The sequence below is a fragment of the Amblyomma americanum genome, chromosome 8 (genome assembly GCF_052857255.1).
Source record: "Amblyomma americanum isolate KBUSLIRL-KWMA chromosome 8, ASM5285725v1, whole genome shotgun sequence".
Classification (NCBI taxonomy): domain Eukaryota; kingdom Metazoa; phylum Arthropoda; class Arachnida; order Ixodida; family Ixodidae; genus Amblyomma; species Amblyomma americanum.
Genome location: NC_135504.1, coordinates 96,475,866 through 96,499,668, shown reverse-complemented (window position 1 = coordinate 96,499,668; position 23,803 = coordinate 96,475,866). Strand labels below are relative to the sequence as shown.

The 23,803-nt window shown below is 47.4% G+C and overlaps 1 protein-coding gene across 1 annotated transcript; it reads right to left on the bottom strand.

Moving 5' to 3' along the window:
• Window positions 1-660: 660 nt before the first annotated feature.
• LOC144102631 (uncharacterized) lies at window positions 661-18,245 on the bottom strand. The gene is made up of 6 exons (XM_077635851.1): window positions 16,840-18,245; window positions 13,496-13,857; window positions 10,751-11,199; window positions 7,320-7,569; window positions 5,723-5,987; window positions 661-1,475 (listed from the first exon to the last, which is right to left on the bottom strand). The coding sequence occupies exons 1-6, from the start codon at window positions 18,146-18,148 to the stop codon at window positions 661-663; spliced, it is 3,450 nt and encodes a 1,149-aa protein (XP_077491977.1). The 5' UTR covers window positions 18,149-18,245.
• Window positions 18,246-23,803: the final 5,558 nt, after the last annotated feature.

Sequence of the window (23,803 nt, the reverse complement as noted above, 5' to 3'; positions counted from 1 at the left end):
GGTTTAAATAGAACGAACATTATTATACGTAGTGAAGCAGGCCCTGCATTCGAAGAAGCAAAATGAAGACGTCTAGTTGTCCCATTCATATTTCAATTATGCTCGCACATAACAGTGAAAAATCCATTACATACTGATTAAGTTGCAAGTCGCTGTGAACACCGCGTTGTAGACGATGGCTGTCGATAATCTCGGCCGTACGAACTGATTCAGCAAACTAATAACGTATGCAAAAGACGCATGTCATTCAGTGCTGGTCTACCACAACGACACAATAAGATACCTAATAAAGACTGCGAGTAATTTTAAGTTATAAAGCAAAAGCTTTACCATGTGTTCTCTTTACATTAGACTACAGATGGCCAAAACAATGCAGATCTGAGCGACAGCTCAAATATAGTGTATGGAGACAAATCTCAGAGACGTTGCTTCATTTCTTAGACAGCCCATAACATGGCAATCCCAATTGAGCACTTGTCGACATTAATGCAGGGGATTGATTCTTTACCAATAATCGGCTCAATGAGATAATAGAAGTTCCAAAGCTGACAGCAGCAGTTGCACATAAGGGTAGTGAAACCTGAAAAAAATTACACTGAATGCAGTATGTGAAACGAATTTTCCTAACTTGTGCCTTAACACCGGAGGTGCTAAAAGCGACTAGCAGTTCGTCACGGGCAGCCTGTCGCAGTGGAACGCCCGGGCGAGCACTTGAGACCGGAGGGCGTGGTACCTGCATGTGTCCAAATCGGCCTCATCACCGCACAGCGTTTGGCAGAAGCGCATAAGGAACAGTTGTCTGATCCTGCGGTCGTCCCTCCACCACCCCCACCACGGATCTAGTTCTAGGCGATGGGTCTCCACAGCCAGGAAAGCCACGTCCAAAGCCCAGTTCACAAAGAAGAGAAATTTTGCTTCTATGGCAGATACATTCCTCTCGAGAACTTTGGACGCTTCCTGTCTGGTGCACTCCGCTCTGTCGTCCACTACGTCCACCAGGTCCAGCTCCTGTGGGTCAACGACCTCTTCGATGCTGTTCTCTACTCGCGCGCGGACGGGGATGCATCCTCCATTCTCTCGGCTGCTCTGGACTTCCTTGTGCACATTCGATCTTGCTGCCGAGATTTCCCGGGATAACGAGGCACCGCCACTCAACTCTTTCTTCAGAACAGCTGCCCTGAGCCACTCGGTCATGAACCATACGCCGACCGCTGGGAAGTTCACTGCTGGTCCGGAAGAGGCGTACGCCATGTCCGCCGCGAGGAAGTTGGCCGGCACGAGCACCTCCATCTGGTGGTTGACTACTCCGATCACGATCTCCCCGGCAAGGAGGCGCTCGACGGCATCTTCCTCGTAGTCGGTGTCGATGGCATCCCGGCTCGCTCTGACGACATTTAGGAGGAAATGGTGGTTGTAGTCGTTGGGCGCGATTCCCGCCGGAGCGGTGGGAGGCCAGGACGATACGTTGCGCTCACCTGGGCAGAAAGTTGGGTAGTTTTACCTTTATGAGCCACCGTGAGCCTTGGCTGCTAAACACACACACAGGCTTCGGAAAAGAAAGTGATAACGCGCTCAACCGATGATAAAACTTTCATGCTGTTCATTAAATACACTGAAAAACAGCGCGGGAAGACGGGACACGCGAAAACAAAGACAGCGCTTGTGTTGCGTTTCTGCTTATGTACGTCCCTTCTTCCCGCGCTGTTTTTCACAATGAATGACTACCACCTCAATAAATTACAGCATTAATTAAAGTACATTATTTAAAGAAATAAACACTCAGCGTGGTACTGAAGACTACACTAGCAATTTAAGACTGAGTTAACAGCGCCTGGGAAGTTCGTTTTCTGAGGGCAGGTGTAAAATGAGTCTTAAGCCCTGCGTGCTATTCTATTTTCAAACTACTTTGGCACGCCTTTTAGATAGATTGCAGATACATTAGCTAAGTTTCACACGAAAGAACCGCGCACCGGAGAACCTAAAGCTAGCAACAGGCTTTGTTTTAAAGTTACTTAGGAGTGGTTATTACCATTCGAAGCTGCAATAGAAGGCGTCAAAATGTATGCTTTGATTTTACAAACTTAAATCTTGCTCCAGCGGGCTCTAACAAACCTCAAGCGAACCCTGCCGTCAATTTTGTCCTCAGTACATTGATATCCAACGGTGCTCAATTCTTTTGAACCCATTCGACGCGGCGAACTGACATTACCGCACATAACACACTCGGTCTAGCACCACACACAATTAAAAAAAAAACAATTCCCTTCTGAATGGAGGCCCGTGCGGTGCTGTTATCCAGATGATTCTTCAGCGAGCCTGCATTACGACGACGGCATAGCGTTTCTCTCAACTTATGTAAGCAGCCCTGTAACAATAGCGCACTGATCGCTATGGGCTGATTGATCGCTGCGTTATGCTGCCATACGAGGGTTTCTATGGTGATTTTGTTATTTTCACGGTATTTGAGGCCCAAAGAATCCGCACAGCACTGTTGTGTTGCATCAGTATCTATGTTCTCGACCCCCTCCCTCTAAATGACCTGCGCTAAGCTCACCACACTTATCAGGAGCCGTGTACAGTGCAGTTTTCGTTCTCGCGGCGTGGTCACATGATTTGGCCAATGAGCAGCACGTTTAGCGGGCTTGGCGGTATCTGCGTGGCACTGTTTTCTCAGGGCCAATATTTGTGCGAGCGGTGGCAACTGGAGTTGACGACAATTTCCGGGGACGAGAAGGAGGGCGCAATCAAAGCAGTTGGACCACACGCGAAGAAACACCATGTAGCGGAGAACCTTCACGCAGCTCTGAGCACATCTACGACACTTGACAACGAAACAATAATGCTGTCGTCCACGGTGTGGAAGTAACTGGAAAAAAACTCACAGGACGGTTACGCCTACATAACGCGTGATTCAGCGAAAGCGGGTGTAGTGGTGAAGTGATGCATCCTTGCACTGGCAGGCATCCTTGCACTGGCTGTTCCAAACAGAGCCACCCATAGGCTTGTGCGACTCAGGTTGAGCGTAACATAAGGTGAGTGCGTTAATGGCCGGTGGGTGCGTTAATGACATCCACCCCATGCGTGCATGTCATTAACGATGGGTGCTTTAACCAATCGGTGGGTGCTTTAACCGGTGGATGTCATTAACGCACCCACCGTTTACGCTGACGGCTACAGCGACGCGCAAGCCAGGCACGGCCGCCAAACAGCTGACGCTGTGTAACGATCAGATTTCTTGTATAGACCAGCATGAGTCCGTTTCAAAGGGTTTTGCGTTAACCTTTGATCAGGCGGGTCCATTTTTCACAACACACTGTTCACATAGGTGTTTTGGCCGGCCTGCGCGTTTGTTTTCCGAGTAAAACGACCAAATGTGTAATCCCGCGGAAATTTCGGCCGCATACCATATTTAGCAGCAGCACATACCTGCTTACTGCAAAGAAAACAGAGTTAATTATTACTAAACGGTCTCTTCCTTTGACCCACGGCATTATTCTTCCAAGACTTGTTTTCCAGTTCTTCCGCTTAAAATCTCAATTTCTCGGCATTTTCTTCAGCAGCACAGTGGGGAATCTGTCCATTTGTAAAAGAAGCAATTTGGCTCTTATTATGTCTAAATAGTCTCTTCCTTTGACCTACGGCATAATTCCTCCAAGGATTGTTTTTCATTTATCTCACTTAGACGAAAAATCTCGATTTCTCGGCTCTTTCTTCAGCAGCAGAGTGGGCAATCGGTCCATTTGTAAAAGAAGCAATTTAAATTGGCTCTTGGATTTTTTCGCAATTCTACAACAATTGCCTTATCACGCAATTTTACTCCTGAACATCTCTCAAGAGGAGAAAATTGGCCGAATGGAACACAGTCGTTTTCTTCACGCTGAATACACGTCATGGCCGCGAGAGAAACAAGCGCGCTTTGGCGAGGCTTACATGCCCGTTTCGTGAACGTATCTTCGCGCGCTCGCGCGCATCACGGCCCTTCTGTGCGCCTGTTGATGGTTCTCTCAACAAACATCGGAGGCGTACTGAACGATGACGCGTGGCGGTGACGGGACTTCAGCAGGCAGGAAGGCATCGAAAGTCTTCCAAAATGAAAACTTTTATTCACGTGACTTGCGTCCACAAAAAAACCACAACTAAACAACACGGCAGCGGCGGCAGTAGTACGCGGGCTCGGTGGAGATCGATTAACAGAACCGCTGCCACACTCGGCCGCACTCGGCCGCAAAATAAAAATATTAATTTACAATGCATTTATATCGCCATATATAACCTATTGTCTCATCGTATGGGGGAGAACAACCAAGCAAAACCAAATGAAAATTCTAATTGTTCAAAAACGAGCAATTAGATTAATAGCTAATGTACCGTGGTGTACTCATACGGGTCCCTACTTTGCGAAGTTTAATATCATGACAATCTCAGAGTTATTCCCATTCAAGCTAACCTCCATGTATAAAAATGCTGTTTCCACTAATAATGATTTCCTTTTATCAAGTCTCAACCTAACTCGTTCGATCCCATCCTACAATACACGGAACAAAATGTCATGGTGTGTACCTTTCTGCCGCACCACATACGGTAAGCAGTCATTGACATATAGTTTATCACATTACCTAAATATTCTGCAAAATAACATTATACTTGAAGAGACTTCACAGTGTAAATTAAATGCACAAAGTTCAGGATTAGAAGATATATATATATATATATATATATATATATATATATATATATATATATATATATATATATATATATATATATATATATAGCTTCGTGTACTTTCTTTTACTAACATTGTATCTCGGGTGATTGTTAATGAGTTTCCTGTACATAGAAATGTGGAGTAGTTTTCGTCAAATATCGTCCAGTGATATTAGAAGCGTAATATTACGCCAATGTCAGATGTAGATACTTTGTGACTATTTTTTTGTGTGTGTGTTTGTGAGTGCGCCCTTCCACTGTTGTCATGTGATCAGCTGCTGGGCTATACACCCCGGCAGAGGGCGCAGGGTGTCTCTCAAGCTGCAACAACGCAGCTTTTTTACTTGCGTCCTCTCTCCTTGTTGCTGATGTAACCTTGTGAGAGTTAATAAAATATATCGTATTGTATCGTAAACCACTACAACAACCTCCAATAGTGTACAAGTAGTGGCGGGTGGCTTTTATCACTCCAGGCAAATGTGGCTGCATATTCTGTCACAAGCTAAATGGTAAAGCCGTAAGCGGCTTTGAGAATAAACAAACATTACAAACCTCCGCTCCAGTACAATTTGGAACGTAAGTTTGTCACCTTATGCGAGAGTAGCGGCTGCAGGGTCGCAACGCAAAAAGTCAACGGGGATAAGGAAGGATCGCGGACACCTTCCGACTTGGCTACAACGAGGCTGACCTGTAGCGTAGTATGCTTATATGGAAGAAATCTCGCTTAACACTGCGAAATTGCAACAGCTAATCTTACTTTACTTTCACACCTTGTGAGCCACAAATTCTACGACCGAAGAGATTTCAAGGATAATATGTACCTCAGAAGAATCCATCACTCTTATTGATAACGCGATTACAGGCGCAGTCACTATGACATGCATATTAGTCTTTGTTATGTCTTCCCCATTTAAGAAAAAACAGTAAAATCACATTACTACTCGCAACCAGCTTGAATAATTCTGTCAGGTACGATCACAGCTGCTCGCGACGCAGGACAAAAAAGAGCGCTTACCGATGATCTTAACAGGTACATCATCTAAGTCAGCCTCGTTGAGCCGCAGCTCCATCGCGGTGGGACTGCGGGCGAAAGCTCGCCGCAGTGACTCCCTCATGACATGGAACTCGGCGAGTTCTGTCCGTCCCACCAGCGTGTAAGTCACCCAGTGCGGGAACAGGGCCTTGAAGTGGTTGCCCGTTATTTCCACGCACGTCTTCGTGATGTAATACTGGTCGTTCACGACGTCTCCGTGGGGAAGGACGTAGGCGTACTTCATGACCTGGGCGACAAAAGCGCCACAATGACAGAGTCAGAGGTGTGACTACGACGCCAGGATTTCGGGTGGGTAGAGTTCAGAACAGCCCGCTTCTGCAGTCCGGCAGATTGTCTTCAGGACTTTGGGAAACCACATCGGCAGTTCTTTTTTTTTTCGCTTGAGGTTTTAAGCACTACGTTGTCATAGCGATTTGTACCCGTTCTGGAGGAACGGTTTCTAGGGTTCTCTGCTGCAGAATCCAAGGTCGCGGGATCGCATTTCAGTAGTGGTGGCCGCAACTGAGTAGAGGCGAAATGCAAAAATAAATATGCGATGAAATGAGCCGATCCAGAGCACAGCACTTCGGCGCCCCTCGTAGCACACGTGCTTATTTGTGACGTAGCGCTTGGCATATCAAGCTGTTAAGAGGCTAACTCTTGTTACTGGTAACATCATCTACTGCTTCTATTTGTTTTGGTGCCGAAAAAAAAAGTATGATACGTCCCTGGGAACTGTCTATAAGCGAAGATAAGCAATAAAGAATGGCACTTATTCATATTGGTTTCAGGCCACCACTACCCGAAATATTTTTTAATGAATTTAGTGTCAATTGTTGATTTTTCAATGGGCTCCTCGTTAAACAAGCAGAAATTGGTGCACGATTAGTCTATATGCATAGATATGCTTTCAGGTTCCATACTAACGCAGGGTATTTCTTTCTCATGAATTTTTATTTTTCGCACCTTATTGATCGTGCTCAAGGTTTCCTTTTTCTGCTAATTTAGAGTAGATATTGCCCAACGCAGGCGAGAATAGGGATGTGCACGGGTCGTTGCCTCGTTTCGTTGCAGCATGAAAATAAGGGTGTGAAAGTACGGTACTGCTGTTATTGATTCTGTCTTTTTTAAAGAAAGGAAATATAATTTAAAATGAACTTGAGATACGAAATACAAGCAGACAATAATACACACTTGCGAAAAAGAGAGAGGGAGATTATGCCTATTCATGGGCTGGTATTAGAAAACTTTTCCACTTTCCGGACCCATATATCTCGCTAGATGGATTTACTCACCGACTCATTTTATCCCGACACAAAGGCGGTGCGCGGTAATTGTAACTCCCACTCGAGCGTCACATCGAGGTAAGCTCTTTGACGATCATTCAGTAGCGGAGAAAATGTGAAATAACGCGTCAAAACAAGGCATGCGAAACCGCGTTTGCGAATAAGATGCAGAGCTTCCTCTAAAGCAGCACACTGTCCTGTAGGACAACTCGAGAACCTCGCTCTTGGCTGCGATTCACTAAGCGGGACTCAACTTACAACCGGAGGGCTCAACAGAGGCATGTATTCTTCACCTGCGCGACCAGGACCAGTGAGGTGTAGACGTATGCCGTGTGGGGTTTTGCGGCCACTGCAGTCATGGTTGCCCGCATTTCAGACAGGGACCTCGCGGAGACCACAGTGTCGGCCGTGTGGACGGGAACGCCGTTGGGAAGAGCGCGGTTGAGAGCTTCCTCAAAGCTGGCACCGAAGAAGATTCGCCTCCCGAGGACTCCGGCAGTGACGTTCACGAACCGCTCCAGATTGAGCACTCTTTCCACGGCACTGAGAGGTGCAGATCCATTAGTGCCAGTCATGCTGTTTTTCACTGGATTTAATGCTGAAACTGTGAAGATTCTAAAAAAATACTCAAAAGAAAACATTTGACAGAAGTTCGTCTGGTTGGGAAATTTAATTTAGTAGGAAGATGAGTGACGCCAACGTAGTGAATTTTCAGAAAAAAACAGGATGCTTCGGAACCGGCTTGGTCCCTTCTGCGTGGTGTGACTACAGGGGAGGCGCCACTTGGCTTTTTAAGCCCTCGTGTGGAGGACTGCCGGGTCAGTGGCCGCAAAGTATGGATGTAAGAAGGGGGAGGTGTCCACGGAGAGCGATTAACATTCTTCCCTGTTTGTTGGATGTGCCACGACTCGAGTAGAAGTCTCTTGCGCGAGTTAGCTTCGGCTTGCTGCTCACTCAGTAAGTTCAAAAACCAAAGAAACTAAGTCGCGCATTCCTCGATATGCTTCCAGCAAGAAATGTGATGTCGCAACCCGGCAAAGCATGCCCTCAAGCTGCCTGTCTAGAAGTGGTGAAAACTTACAAAATGGGGCCGAAATTTTTTCTCAGCTCACCTTAACACCCTGATCTGGCTCCTGCGGATGCCCAGTTTCGATATAGAAGAAAAAATGCGGGGCCACCAATCTGAGACATCGAAGCTCATCGTTACAGCGGTGTGCTTCTAAGGCTGGAACGGAAATCTACCATAGGGTTATTTTCAAGCCTCCCTTGGAATATCAAATCGGAAGTACAGATTTTGCTGACGATTGCGTTATATACAGAGTGATTAGGGCGTCAAACAATTCATCTTTGCTTCAGTCCGCACTTGAAACACTCTCCTCTTGGTGCGATAAATCCCTTCTCTTAACATTAACAAATGCAAATCTATGTCGTTCACCAGAAAACGCGCCGTGAATCAGCATCAATACAGTATTGGCTCATTTTCCATTGACCGCCCATTATCGTACAGGTCACTTGGCCTCCATCTATCACCATCGCTATCATGGGTAACACACGTTCAAAACATTTGCGCTGAAGCCTCTGGCACACTTGGATACCTGTGCCGTAACTTGAAAGCCGCATCCCCTGACATAAAAAAACTTGCACATACAACATTAATTCGCCCAGAACAAGAACATGCGTCATCCATTTGGCACCCATCACAAGCATACCTCGCCGCTGACCTTGAAGCCATACAGAATCGCGCCATCGGATTTATAACATCTTGCTACTCAAGGAAAACCAGTTTCACCGCGCTAAAACACTCCCTTGTCATTCAATCGTTCGAGTCACGCCGCATTATATCTCGCCTCTGCCTTCATCATTTCTATTATCACCCATGCACGAGACACGAAAAGCTACAGCCCCCGCACAGAACGCCTAGCCGCCTAAGCCATGACCATGGCATTGCACGCATCAACTGTCGCACCTTAGCAATAGAGTCATCATTTTTTCCAGATGCGGTCGCACTATGGAATGGCATGTCAAATACCATCGCATCAGTTACTAACAGCAAATCATTCCGGGAAAACTAAAGGATTATTTTTCATGAGGGCAAACAGTTCCTGCCACATTCACCTCGACACACACACACACACACACACACACACACACACACACACACACACACACACACACACACACACACACACACACACACACACACACACACACACACACACACACACACACACACACACACACACACACACACACACACACACACACACACACACACACACACACACACACACACACACACACACACACACACACACACACACACACACACACACACACACACACACACACACACACACACACACACACACACACACACACACACACACACACACACACACACACACACACACACACACACACACACACACACACACACACACACACACACACACACACACACACACACACACACACACACACACACACACACACACACACACACACACACACACACACACACACACACACACACACACACACACACACACACACACACACACACACACACACACACACACACACACACACACACACACACACACACACACACACACACACACACACACACACACACACACACACACACACACACACACACACACACACACACACACACACACACACACACACACACACACACACACACACACACACACACACACACACACACACACACACACACACACACACACACACACACACACACACACACACACACACACACACACACACACACACACACACACACACACACACACACACACACACACACACACACACACACACACACACACACACACACACACACACACACACACACACACACACACACACACACACACACACACACACACACACACACACACACACACACACACACACACACACACACACACACACACACACACACACGTTTCGATCCCGCGCATTCTACTTTGCATTGTGTACGCGTCACAAGATCATTTACCTGGTACATACTGATTTTTTGTTTTGTTTTGTTATTGTTCTTTTTTGGCAATTTATTCTTTCTCTGTTTTGACCGTGATTTTGCTTCCCCCTTATGCCTCCGGGCCTTTAGGAGAAGAAATAAATGAAATGAAAATGTTTACGTTCTAATCTGAACTACGTAGGAAAATTTACAAAACTTGATAAATAAGATAACACATTCTTTCTGGTAATTAAGCGCAATAATTTCTCAAAAAATTGTTGCTCAATACTTTCGGTGTCAGCCTCGAATCTATCGGCAGAATCAAGCGACTGCCGCATACGTGATGGCAGGTACAGCTGTAACTGATTTGAAGTTCTTTTTGCCATCGTAAATGTTGCATAGTTAGAAAACTGTACCAATTTTAGAGCTACGGAAACACTATCTCGCTAATACAAAAATAGCTTGTGTGAAAAATGCCAGGGTGCATTGCTTATTTTCTTATTTGCCCGCTAGATTACCTCCCACTAACTTAGCACTGTGAACTCTGCTATGTCTTGTGCCACATGCGGAGGCTTTGTGCACAAATCAGGGCACATAGCGACCGATTGCATTTAAAAACACTGACAAAACTGAATATTGACGACCTTTGAGCAATAATTTCGATAAAACCAAGCATGTTTTTTTCACAGCGCAGTGCGTCCCTTACACGCGGACACATAGGTGTGTTTGCCTCACCTGTGAACGTCGACGTCGACGTAGAGAAGCGGGTTCAGAGCTTCATTTCCGAGACCCATGTAATTGAGTGCCTCACGAAGGAAGGGAACGATGTGAGCATCACCCAGTGAGGAGCGCAGGCTCTGTCCCATGTTTACGTGGACTTTCCCTGCCCTGGAAGACACGCTGATCATGGAGCAGATCCCTGACCGCAAACTGGACCCCACCACGAAGTCGACAAGAGCCGCCATGACCAGCGGCTCGTTGGTGGTCACCGCAATGTGCCGGAGGCCCAATGCAGATATGACATCTGCAGCCGTCGCGATCCGCTCGTCCCTCCTAAAGATGAACGGGCGACAGCTGTTGTAGAAGACGGCCATGATCCCTTCTTCGTGGCTGTACATGTCCGGGTTGCGCAGGACTTGCTGGAACGTCTCATGGATGCTGGCTGTCAAGTTGGCCGTGCTCTCCTAGATGTATACAGACCACATCGTACATTTTCAGTATAAAATGTACTACCTAAGTAGCATATAGTTGCCTGATATTCTTTCAGATTTCGCAAGTTGCAGCAGAGCTCATGATGGTGCTCTGCGCGCGATGTCCAAGGTGGCTATGACAGTTACGCAGTTCGCTTGACATGTTTTCTAGCCGAAGCAGGAAAACGTTACAGATTAGCCTACCAAAACAAGCGACACATTTATGAAAAATGCAACGTCGGAAAGAAGGCGCACGCCCCACTTTCAACACCTTTCCGTGAGCTAAGTATGTTGAGGAGACTTAGCTGTCCTCCACGCCAGTGCTTCTGCAAAACATATTTCTCAAACCTTTTCTTTCTTCACGTATTCAAGAATATTTTTTATCGTGGCAAATAAAGTTGTTTTTGTTCACCACCTGTACAGTGGTTTTCAAAGCGTCCGCTTTCACCGCCGTTTCTCTGAGAGCAGAAGGGCTTCTTTAAACTTCCAGGCACGTGCTGAGCTCATCACAGGAATTTCCGCCAGTACCTTTAATGACATGTCAATTTCCCTAGGCCGATGCTTTTTCCTTTCACAACCTGTGGCAAGGTAGGCGTGTCCATCAGCCTCCATGGTTTCATTATATTGCCGAGAATGTTTGTAGTGTTTTTCATTCTTCAAAGCTGCCGCCACGCCGCTTTATCGCTTTGTTTGGGATGCCAGAAGCGACCAGATTTATCTCGATTGATCGCATAGAGGCAGGGCTGATTATACGCTGTTCCAGAATGTTCTATCAACTTTGCACGCTTTATCTCGAAAGTTGTCTATCAGCTTTAATTTGAGCCCGGCCGACAGCGGCGGGCATTCTTTTTGACGACCGCCGAGCACGCTTGTTGCTACGCCGCCGCCGATTGATTCAGCCCATTGCGGGCGCAAGTCAGGCCAAATAAAGAGTTTTGTTTAGACACCATTTTCGCAACCTTTCTGATCTCCGGACTGCAGTCACCAATTTTGACAATATACCGCACCATTTATTCTATGGAAATCACTACTGCGCCTTTCAAAACCCGTATTGTCGTAACTAACTTTTACTGAGAGAAAGCTTTTCGAAACATAACTTTCTTAATTATTTTGGATTCATAGCAATCGGGAAGCAATCGGACAAAATATCTTGACAGCCCGCACGAGCAAAATTGTGTGCACGCAAAAATCTTTGAAATAAATTACTTTTTCACAGAAAACAATTTAGGGCTTAAATGTTAAGCTCCAGAGGAAAATTGAACAGGTCAAGCTAATGGTTTCTCGGTTTTGCTCTAAAAATGCAAGACCACTAGGCGAGTTGGTCCATGTTCCCGCTCAAAGTGTGCGACAAATTACAACTGAAGATGACATGCGTGTAGTGAAGTAGAGGGCAGTGTTCATTGTTAACCAACCTGTCGGAGAGCCTGTCGCCCTTTCTTACTTGCCACCATGCCCCTCGTGCGCCGTTCAGCGTAAGTAGTGTGTGGCTTCGAGTACACACGAGGAACTACTTCGCTGTAAAATTAGTGTTATTGTGATACCTCTGAAAGGAATCCCTCGGTCAACGTAGGCCGACGGCACTCTACACCCTCATGTTGGTCACCCTCTTGTTGGTCCCGCATGGATAAACGCCCCCTACCATCATTTGGCATCGCATAGGGCGGAGCTTGATATGGCTGTACAGTAACCAACATTTCCTGACGAAATACGCAGTATCTTGAATTACAATCTTTTAAGGTACGCAAGAATGGTCTCGGCGGAGCTTTGTGCACTCATCAAGCACTCCCAACTCCCCAAGCAGGAAATTATACTCAGGAGATACATAATGAAGCAGATTTTTCTTCACAAATTGGACCCTCGCACCAACCCTTTTCGACGAATTCCTCATAGAGCCACCCATAAATCAGCCCCTGAGTGCCTGTGTCTTACCTTCCAGAGCCCCTTGCTTTTCTTGCAACCTTAGTGTGGGCGCATGCACATAGCAAGCATTATCGGTAGTATACCACGAGGAATTTGTTCTTTAAATTCAATTCCGGCATTTCTTAAAGGAACATAGCCTGATGCGTTCAAAATGCACCTCCCTAAAACACTGCTTGTCAGGGCGCTTCGACCGCACTAAGTGTCAACTTTCTTTCTAAAGAGAAATGATTGTCGGTCATTACAGTTTCAGACCTTAAATATAAAGGCTTGCGCGTTTTTAAAAGCACAGAGCCCTATTTTCTGGGCGGGCATCGTACTACACACTGTTGGCTCGCTTTTCAAGTACAAGGAAAGTTGTCCACATGAATACCTGTTTGTAAGAGCGTCGTCGTGAGTTCCACCTGCTCCAGTGTCCACACACGAACTGGTCTAGGCTCGAGCACGGGTCAACGGACCAGTCCATGGCAAGTGAAAGTTGCTCCACGGCCGCAACACAGCCTCCTGCCTCTTCCGGTTTGGCGCCACCCGTGCAGAACTGCTTCAGGTCTTCGGCGAGGCGCATCAATCTTATCTGCCCAAAGGCGACAGACTGCGCCAGCACGGCGGCGCCGATGAGCACGCCTGCCAGTATCATGACGGATGCAATGAGCATCGCTTTCAGGGACTTTCCGAAACGGGTGGCGAATGATTTTTCCTTTAGACGTAGGAGCCTCGGCGGTTTTGAAGTTTGAACTGCGAGAAGAAAACACTCGATGTGCACAGGCCGTTGAGAAACTGAATAATTGAGTCTCATTTATATAATCAGTAATCTAGTACTTTTGGCGCGTCCTTGCATATTTCAAAAAGAAAATCTTTTTTGTGCGAAAACAGTTTGGCGTTATCACCAAGAGCAACATATTCAAAGATTAATTGCACATAAACATGCTCCTGGCGATCGATGCCTCAAGCTCTTGGATATCCATAGACTGAAGAATCAATGTAGGTTTGCTTCGTAGAGTGCTGAGCGTGACATGACTCCGACCAAAAAGTATCTTCTAGGCAAAACAAAGATACCCATGACAAATGCAACTAATCTTACATATCACTGGGATTCTTTGCGAGCGCATCATCTCTTCAAAAGCAATTTTACCACTGCAACAATGAAAGACAGCGGATCCCAGAATAAAAACGAGGGAGATCAAGTACAGCTGATTCCACACTGAAGTGTTTTAAAGCGAAAGCTTTACTACCCTGTTCGAGCCAAGGTCACCGGCGCGATACATTTGGCCTTCAAGTAGCGGAGTGGAGGTGTGTCAGCCACGTGACGTACCACGTGCTTCGCCGCAGGTGCCGCCACGCGCCGCCTCGCCAACTGTGTCCATGTGACTAACCACGTGACTTGCTGTTCGCTTGAAAGGGAGACGGAGCCGCTCTAGCATGCATATATACTGCCGCCTTGCAGTTACTCGCTTCTCAAGTAAACTTCAACATTTGAAGTAAAATCGCGCTTTATGCCGACGACTGCTGTATCTACAGCAACATTTCTTCGGAAGCAATGCAGCTACTCTACAACATGACATCAGCACCGTATTATCTTGGTGACAAAAATGGAATAAGGAGCTTATTCTCTCCAAAAACAATTTCGTCCGGTTTAAGAAAAAGAAAAAAATTCTCCAAGCAGACTATTTTCTTGGCAGCATAGACATACCTGCTGTTAAAATTTATAAGTATTTGGGGGTCTTTTTCATTTGACCTGTCATAGAATACACATGTCAATTATATACCGGCTAGAGCCAGCCGCATATTAAACTTCCTCCAACGCAACTTTAGGGATGCTCCGATTTCACTCAAAGAGACCTTATTCACGTCCAAGGTACGCCCTCTACTTCAATATCCTTGCATAGCTTGGGACCCGCCTACAAACCAGAACATTGAGGAACTGGAGCGCGTGCAAAAACAGGGCTCTAGGTTTCTCTAGTGACTTTAATTTCGAAAAAAAACCACTTCTGCTTGGCGCGACATGTTGGTGTTGCCGTTACTTGAAAAAGGAGAAAATATTTGAGACTCTCTTTTACAATGCGCTTAATGGTAAAACTGGTATTGCAACACAAAAATACATACATGATCTAATTCACGTTTCCACCCGCACCGACGACCCACTAAAAGTGCGCGGATAAAATTCCCGAATGAACACAGTCAAACAGAGCTCTTTCCAACGAACAATACATGATTGTAGCAGTCTGCCTGCACGAATTTGTGCTGCCCTTCCCATATCTTTCTACAACCGTTTGCAAACCCAAGTTTTAATCTGACTATAATATGTTACAATGACTGTTATTATCACTGGTAATATCGGTGCAGCAATATTCTTTTCCTAGAGAATTGTGTTCTAGTTTTTCTTTTTTCGTTCATTACCAAAGTTTCAGTGTTGCTGAAATAGCGCTGTGTTCAGAAATGTTATTTTCTTCGCGTCTGTCGCACGCGTCTTTGTCTTTTCGCAACGTTCTTTTCATTTTTGATCCGGAGTTCCCGGGTTCGAACCCGACCGCGGCGGCTGCGTTTTTATGGAGGAAAAACGCTAAGGCGCCCGTGTGCTGTGCGATGTCAGTGCACGTTAAAGATCCCCAGGTGGTCGAAATTATTCCGGAGCCCTCCACTACGGCCCCTCTTTCTTCCTTTCTTCTTTCACCCCTCCCTTATCCCTTTCCTTACGGCGCGGTTCAGGTGTCCAACGATATATGAGACAGATACTGCGCCATTTCCTTTCCCCCCAAAACCAATTATTATTATTATTATTCCTCCCTTACTCCACAGGTTTTCTTAGTATATTTCTTCATTTGCCTAAATTACTACATTTCGTCTGTTGATTTTATAATGTTCCTCCTTACAACAATGCCCAGTGCGGGCGCTGTAAATATTTTGTATGAAAGAATACATAAATAAAATGGACTAAGCGAGTCGGCTGGGACCATATACGCCGTTGGGACGCTCTCGTAGATGTCTGGCTGAGTCGGATCATCCGGCTGACGTTTCCAGTCATGCTAAGTATTTAGCTAGAGGTAGGGAAGCTAAACGTGTCAAGCTAGCGGCAGAGACCGACGAAGAACTGGAGCGTCGACTACGTCAAAGGCGGTTGAAGAATGCGGAAAGGAGGCCGCGCAGAGGTTTGGATGCAGCCGCTGTTGCTTCTGCTTCCGCCAAGACTTCGGCTTCGGCGATGGAAAAAGAGGTTGAGTCTAACCTAGCTTAGCAGCACAGCATAACCGGGCATAACAAAGCTTTCACTTGCATAACCGGGCTTAGCTGAGCTAAGCTATACCCATTTTCTTCCTTGGGCAGTTGGAGGAACGTAGTATGATGTGTGTTTGCTCAAGTATCTGAACAAACGAACATGCACAAAAACTTCGCTTCTACTTAACAAATTCCTCATTCGAGAAGGGTGCTGAAAAAATGCTTACGCAGAGTCAGCCATATTCTGAATCTGCGCCTGCCTCATAAGTGTAGCGTGAGCCTGATTCGCGATGACGTTCGCAAACTTCAATTAATTCGCAGAATAGTGAGCAACTGCCCTTTTTCCAACAAAGAATATCGGCACATGATGAAGTTAGCAAAAACTTATTATGCAATTAGGTGACCGGATTATGTCCCTTGTTCTGATGTCCGAAGAAGTAATGTAATTTCGTACAAAAAAAAGTAAAATAGTTGCTGCTGCCTGCGCAATTCTGCAGTGCTTACCCTCGTATGGATCCGCAGCCAGTTGAACCTGCTGAACCTGGAGGAGGCTGGTGTCGTCCCCCTCGGCGTGAAAGTACACGTCACTGCGATCCTTGTCCTTGTTGGGATCAACACGGGCGGCAGAAATCCCAACGGATGGAGCCTCTGGCTGTGGTTCCTCGCAGGCCCAGTCCATGTCGGACGCTGAACTCAGGCGACCGATGCTTTTGAGCACCGGCTGCTCCCGAGAAGGTGAATTCGAGGCTCGCTTCAGCAAGGCAAACAAGGTGGTGGCATTCGGCATCTTGCGACCTCTCGCGTGCTTGGTCAATACTGAGGTCCACGAACGCCTCGGTGAATGCCCGGTTGAGGTTGGCGGCGGAGACGGTGTCAGACTCTGAGAACAACTGGCCGTCTCTACTTGAACTGGAGGCTGCTGCGGGCTGCATGGAGTTAGCCCACTCTTCGAAGAAGTGGCATCGTTGTCTTGTGGATGGACCTCGTCTGAAGCAACGGTAGGCGAAGTCTCATCCTCAGTAAGCCCTCCCTTTCTCAGTCTCCACCCTAACGGCGTCAGTCGGCGCTTGGGCGGACTGCTGGATTCCTCACACTGGCGACCACATGAATCCGCCCTTGAACTTTCCGGACCGATCATCCTAATGTTTTGGCCAAGGAGTGCAGTACAGGTGGGAAGCTCACATTTTTTGAAACGACTCAAATGGGGGTCTTTTCCTTTCGGTGAGGAGGCTCTCACGCTCCTCCGTGTACCCGATCGCGAAGAAGCGGTAACTTCGTCATGTATGTCCTTATAGTCTGCTGCGTCCATTGTCTCGATTTGGGCGAGTGGCACTGAAAGTGGTGACGCCGCTCCTTCATCGATTAAGTCCAGTGCCTTTGAAACGGTGGGGGCGACAGAGTCGTCATCAAGTTCCAGGGGGCTTACCTGCTGTCTTCCTTGGCATCTGAGACTGTCGTTTTGCATTGCGAGTTCCGTGTCTCCATCTGGAACATTTAGGCCGTAGTGGCATTCCGAGGCGTCGGTCACACTGCGACCCTTGCCATAGGCTCTATCTGGAGAAGCAACGGGTTCTTGGCGCTCGACGTCATCTTGCAGATCCTCGCGGAAGGTACAACCTTCGGCTTGGACTAAGGCTGCGCTGTATTGGGCAGCGGAGCTGATATCTTCTAATCTGTAATAGGCTCCGGGGCTCGCCAGTTCCAACTCGGGAGTCTCGAACCTTTCGGTTGAAGATGATGACAATGACAGCGGTGCCGATGACTGGCTGGAGTTGGTCTTCCGCTCTTTGCTCTGCGAACTTGACCGTCGCATCGTAAACTGACCTGCCTTATTTCGCAACCTAGAGGAACCGTCACGGCTACAAACGTCTCTTTCTCGGTGCTCAGAGCTGGCGCGAGAGGAGAATGGCGGTATGCTAGAACGCACGTGAATACAAGTGTTCTTTTTCTTCTACTGCCATAATCGCGCTTGCAACAGCAAACAAACAAGCTTGCTGCGTCGGTCTTTTTTTAAATGTGAAAGCAATACATAACAAGCAACCCTGAAAAGCCGATGTTGGTCTCAAGCCTCAATAATACCTGAAGAAATAAACTCAATACTGCCGCGCCTGGATTTCGGGCCGGAGATGGCGTGAATAGAACATCTTCGCTGCCCACTGCATGAGAGCACTAGGCTGCGCCGCAGCCCGTGACGCCTGGCATTAAAGTGCAACGCACTCTCTCGCTGTGCATTTCCCGTCGTTATATATATCATCTTCCATCTGCCCACAAAATTCACAAAAGGAAAGGAAACTCCACCTGCCGCGGTGGCTCAGTGGTGAAGACGCTCGGCTACTGAGCCGTTGTACCCGGGTTCGAACCCGGCCGCGGCGGCCGCGTTTCGATGGAGGCAAAAGGCGCCCGTGTGCTGTGCGATGTCAGTGCATGTTAAAAATCCCCAGGTGGTCGCAATTAAACCGGAGGCCTCCACTACGGCACGACTTTCTGCCTTTCTTTCAATCCCTCCTTTATCTTTTCCTTTACGCCGCGGTTTGGGTGTCCTCCGAGATGCGAGAAAATTTGTGCCATTTCCTTTCCTCAAAAGGCCATTTCAATTTTTTTTATTGTTTCAATACGCCGCTGGCGTTAATTTGCCTGAAAGGCATTGCTGTGTGCAACGTTGTAGAAAATTGAAAGTTGGTTTTTAACCCGCCGCGGTAGCTCAGTGGTTAGGGCGCTCTACTACTGATCCGGAGTTCCCGGGTTCGAACCCGACCGCGGCGGCAGCGTTTTTATGGAAGAAAAACGCTAAGGCGCCCGTGTGCTGGCGATGTCAGTGCACGTTAAAGATCCCCAGGTGGTCTAAATTATTCCGGAGCCCTCCACTACGGCACCTATTCTTCCTTTATTCTTTCACTCCCTCCTTTATCCCTTCCCTTACGGTGTGGTTCAGGTGTCCAACGATATATGAGACAGATACTGCGCCATTTCCTTTCCACCAAAAACCGAACGCTCCGCGAGTTCTACCTTGAACGATTAATAACTGGACGCCCCACTCCAGTTGTAACCAACACAGTGCTGCGCGCGTGTGTGATTTAATTCCTCTAAAATGAAGTAATCACGCGCACAACCTGGACACATTTCTTATTGTGTAAATAGTTTGTACATATTATTCTCCTCCTGTCCTCTATTCCTGTCCCCTCACCTCTTTCATTTCATTTCTCCATTCTGCCTGTTGTCCTTTATTTCCGCTGCCCCAGCTCAGGTGCTTCAGTATCGATGGCAGATGCCGGGGCTAGCAAAAATCTTTTCCTTCCTTTTTACTATTATTTTTAATAAATCCACTACCACCACCACCATTTTGGGGAAAGTAAACGGCGCAGTAATTGTCGTACATATCTCGGCCGACAGCCGAACCACACCGTAAAGAAAGGAAGAAACTGTTGATTTTGAAGAAAGGTAAAACTAAAACCGGATTCCCTGGGTCTGTGGACACCTCAGCTTCGTTTTCAAGTGCGTCACGTTGGCGCCTTCCAGTAAAATAGCTGCTTTCGCACAATATTCTGTGTTTAGCAGTGCTAAGCTGCCACAAATTTTTTTCTATGTTGCCATTCCTGTTGCAATGCCTTCTAAGTAGTACTTTATCCGGACACCGGCCTATCAGGTGTCCTGCCGCTGCGAAGTCTTTAGCCATTACACAAGGATCTGCGCCAGATTAACTTTGAGTGGTTGAACGCTGGAGATAGGATTGAGCGGACGCAGCTTGTCTGCGCTTCATGGATTTCTCGTTCTGTGCGCGCAAGACCCATTCGCAGTTCCACATTTTTGTCCGGATCAGACGTATAACGTCGAGAACTACTCAAGGATACGCTTTGATCCCAAGAAGTGACTTTCTTGGCATTATGCGGGACTTTAAAGCCCAAGCCAAAACGTGGGATCGCTAAGCCTCGCAAGCACTTCGGTACCGGGCCCGGCGTCCGTTGCCGCGTTCGGCCTGACCAGCGAGCAGTCATTCCGCTACGGCTTCAACGATGGATGTAGACCACACCCATGGCTACGACCCCGAGTCTGGAGGATTCGGAAGTGTTCCGAGCAGCAGCAAACAAGGAAACGCGGACTTTGATAATTCACAGCCAGAACCTGGATGGAAGACGATATACCTCAGGCAGGACAGCGTGCACAAGGGCACTCGGCTCCGAAGGTATACGAAGATGACCCGAATTCACCAGCAGCAGATCCCACGAGCCGCAAAAGGCCCCCCCAAAACTGCCTGACCTCGAAAAGTATGAATTTAAAGTGATTATCAAGCCGAAAGATTGTTTGGACCTAAAAATGTGGGGTGGGAGTGTACACCCACTTAATTTCGCGTTCGAAAACGCATTACGTGGCACGACGCTACGCGCCAAACTTTACACCAGAGTAATTGAAGAGCAAAACATCATCATCGCGGCAACTTCCCATGTTGAAGACGCCATAGTACTTGCGAAGATCGATCACATCAACCTAGACGGGAAAAAGTACTACCGCAATGCTTACGTGAGAACACCGCAAGACTCATGCAAAGGGGTGATGCACGGGATTGACCCCAACGCATCAGACAGAGGCCTATAGAAAGACTTTTCCTCGGAAACCCACGAAATATTAGGCGTCCGAAGGCTCGGCAGATACAACTCGGCGGTGATACTGTTCAGTGGATACAAAGTCCCTTTCTTTGTTACGTATGGGTGGATCGGGCGCAAATGTTTTCTTTATAGGAAAACTAGACCGTTTTGCGTACTGTGCGGCAGGGAACGACATAGACCGGACGTCTGCCCCAGCCCATCTGAATCGAAATGTGACTCGTGCGATAAGCTGAATCCCGGGGAAGCTCACGATTGCACCCCAACTTGTGCGGCATGCTAGGGGAATCACCACACCTACTCAAGGGAATGCAAAGCAAAGTTTCTGGATCCCATCAATAAGCCTAGGAAACATAAACATTTCGGTGATCAGGAAGAGAAACCGACAACCAGTGGCAACAGCAAGAGCTACGCGGCAGCTGTACGCACCAGCCGAAAAGAGCAGTTCGAGAAGAAGGAATCCAGAAGAGCGGCCTCCAATTTTACGTCCAGGTCCAGGTCAAGATCTAAGTCTAGTCAACGTCGCAACTTGTCAGGCCGGTCCGGAACGGAAGAGTCAAGACATCATAAAGAGCAGGGGACCGCCAGGACCACATAAGGCGGATACACCAGCACAGGAGACGCCACGCACCCGAGAACGTGGACCGTCTTCTGAGAAGCAAGCAGACTCAAGACACATCGTAAAGGTGGGTTATGCTGGGTTGCCTCCATCCCTCCCCGGAAACGCGATATCTAAGGAGTTTAACGACCTGAAAGCAGAAATTATTCAGCTAAAAAACAGAACGAGGCGTTGCGAGCTGAACTTAAATTGGTCAGGCTGCAGTCACAAACAAGTCCCGAAAAAACACCCGAAGCCCGGCCAACCTCACAGCCAGTTTATGATCGCGTCATTGCAGAGGTGAGGGCTGACAGAGAGGAGCAGGATAAAAAAGTTCCTGCAAGTTATTCAGATGGTCAAAAATAAGCTCGCAAACACAATTCAAGTCTAAACTCAGAGTGCAACTTACGAAATTGGAAATCCAAATATGCCGACAGGCACCTCCAGAAGAGGACGAATAAGGACCATGGTACAAAGGGGACAGGAAACAATAATTTGGCAATGGAATTGTCGGGAATTTAAAAAGAAAAAAGCAAGCCTTCAATTTCTTATCGACACCTCCGAGACGCCACCTGCTGTAATAGTGCTTCAAGAAGCAAATACGGTCATCAGTATGAAGGGGTATAAAACTTTCCATGACGAGCATAGCCTAGGAATACTTGTTCACAAGGAGTTTACCACAATGCTGCAAGAACCGCTAGCCGAAAATATCGAACATGCTTACACTGAAATTCTTCCCAAACACAGGGGAAAACGCAGTTTGCACATACTGAACGTGTACAGTCGCCCCAGGGGCTCATGTCGTCAGATAGCCACGCTATTTAATAATTTTATCAAGAGGGCAGGTAAGGACCCCCTCGTCATATCCGATGATTTCAATGCGCCCCATCAAGCATGGGGATATCACTTTAACAGCCAGAAATATAGGGGGATCCTTGAGGTCGCTAACAGAGAAGGGCTCACAATCTTAACGAATCCCCTGCAACCCATCAGAGCGGGTAATAGCGTAAGCAGAGACACCTGTCCAGATCTCACGATTATGAAAAACTGCCTGCAGGCCACCTGGTCTAACACTGGCGAGTCCCTGGGCAGTGATCACTTGATCGACTCCTGTACTGTTCAGAGAGTTAAATGTCGGAAATCATTTGGCAAGGCTAAGATTGCGAACTGGGACAAGTGGAGAGAGGAAATCGCACGTCTCCCGTACGAAGATATCACACATATTGAGGCATGAACAGCGCTGCAGATGAAAACCGTCGCCAGGCACTCTACGACAGCGAACACCACGGAGGAAACTCCGGCAGTTGACCCGCACCTGTTACATCTGTGGGAAGCCAGGAGATGTCTGACAAGGAGGTGGAAAAGGCAAAAGTTAAATTGCAAGCTGGAGACCAAGACTGCAGAATTCACCAAAGAAGCGGATGACTACGCACATAACCTCGCTAACCAAAACTGGCTCAAGCTGTGTGATGAACTCAATGGTACAATGGGCACGGCTAAAGCATGGGGACTCCTCAGATCCCTTATCGAGCCGAACTCAAACCGGAAAGAGCAAACAGACACGCTCTGTAATGCCTTGCACAGCTATAAAGGGGACAACGGAGCCCTTATTGCAGAACTTGCACGGAAATTCCTCGATCCGGGATCCTCGTACCCTCTCCCTGCGTACACCGGTGAACCCAATGAAGAGATGGACCAAGACGTAACGGTTGAGGAACTGAGGGCGGAGCTTGACGTCACGCGTAAGAACACCGCTCCTGGACCGGACCAGATAAACACCAAGATGCTCTTCAATATGGATGACATCTCCTTAAGAAAATTAGTGAAATACTTCAACACGCAGTGCTGGAACAAGGGTCAGATCCCCGACTCCTGGAAATTGGCTTTAGTGCGATTTATTCCCAAGCCAAAATAAGCCATGCGATATTGATCATTTACGACCGACCTCCCTGACATCGTGTCTGGGTAAACTGTTCGAGAGGGTCGTGAACGCCCGACTGAAACGACTCCTGAGGAAGACTGATATCCTCCCTGACACGTTGTACGTGTTTAGAGAAAAGCTGTCTACACAGGATATTCTCCTCCGTATCAGAGAGGATATTCTGGACAACCCCGGCAGATGTCAGGTCAAGGCCATCCTTGCGCTCGATTTAAAAGGGGCATTTGACAATGTCAACCACCAGGGAGTACTGGATGAGCTTAACAGCATCAACTGTTGTGACCGCACATATAATTACGTGGGGACTTTCTCTCCAATAGAAAAGCGTCAATA

Excerpts from the sequence above, each read along its gene's own strand:
- LOC144102631 (XM_077635851.1), bottom strand. The coding sequence starts at position 18,148 with ATGCGACGGTCAAGTTCGCAGAGCAAAGAGCGGAAGACCAACTCCAGC. Across the intron at positions 7,570-10,750 it reads GTCGACGTCGACGTTCACAG|TGCCGTGGAAAGAGTGCTCA; the intron begins GTGAGGCAAACA and ends TGCACCTCTCAG. Across the intron at positions 5,988-7,319 it reads CACTGGTCCTGGTCGCGCAG|GTCATGAAGTACGCCTACGT; the intron begins GTGAAGAATACA and ends TTTGTCGCCCAG.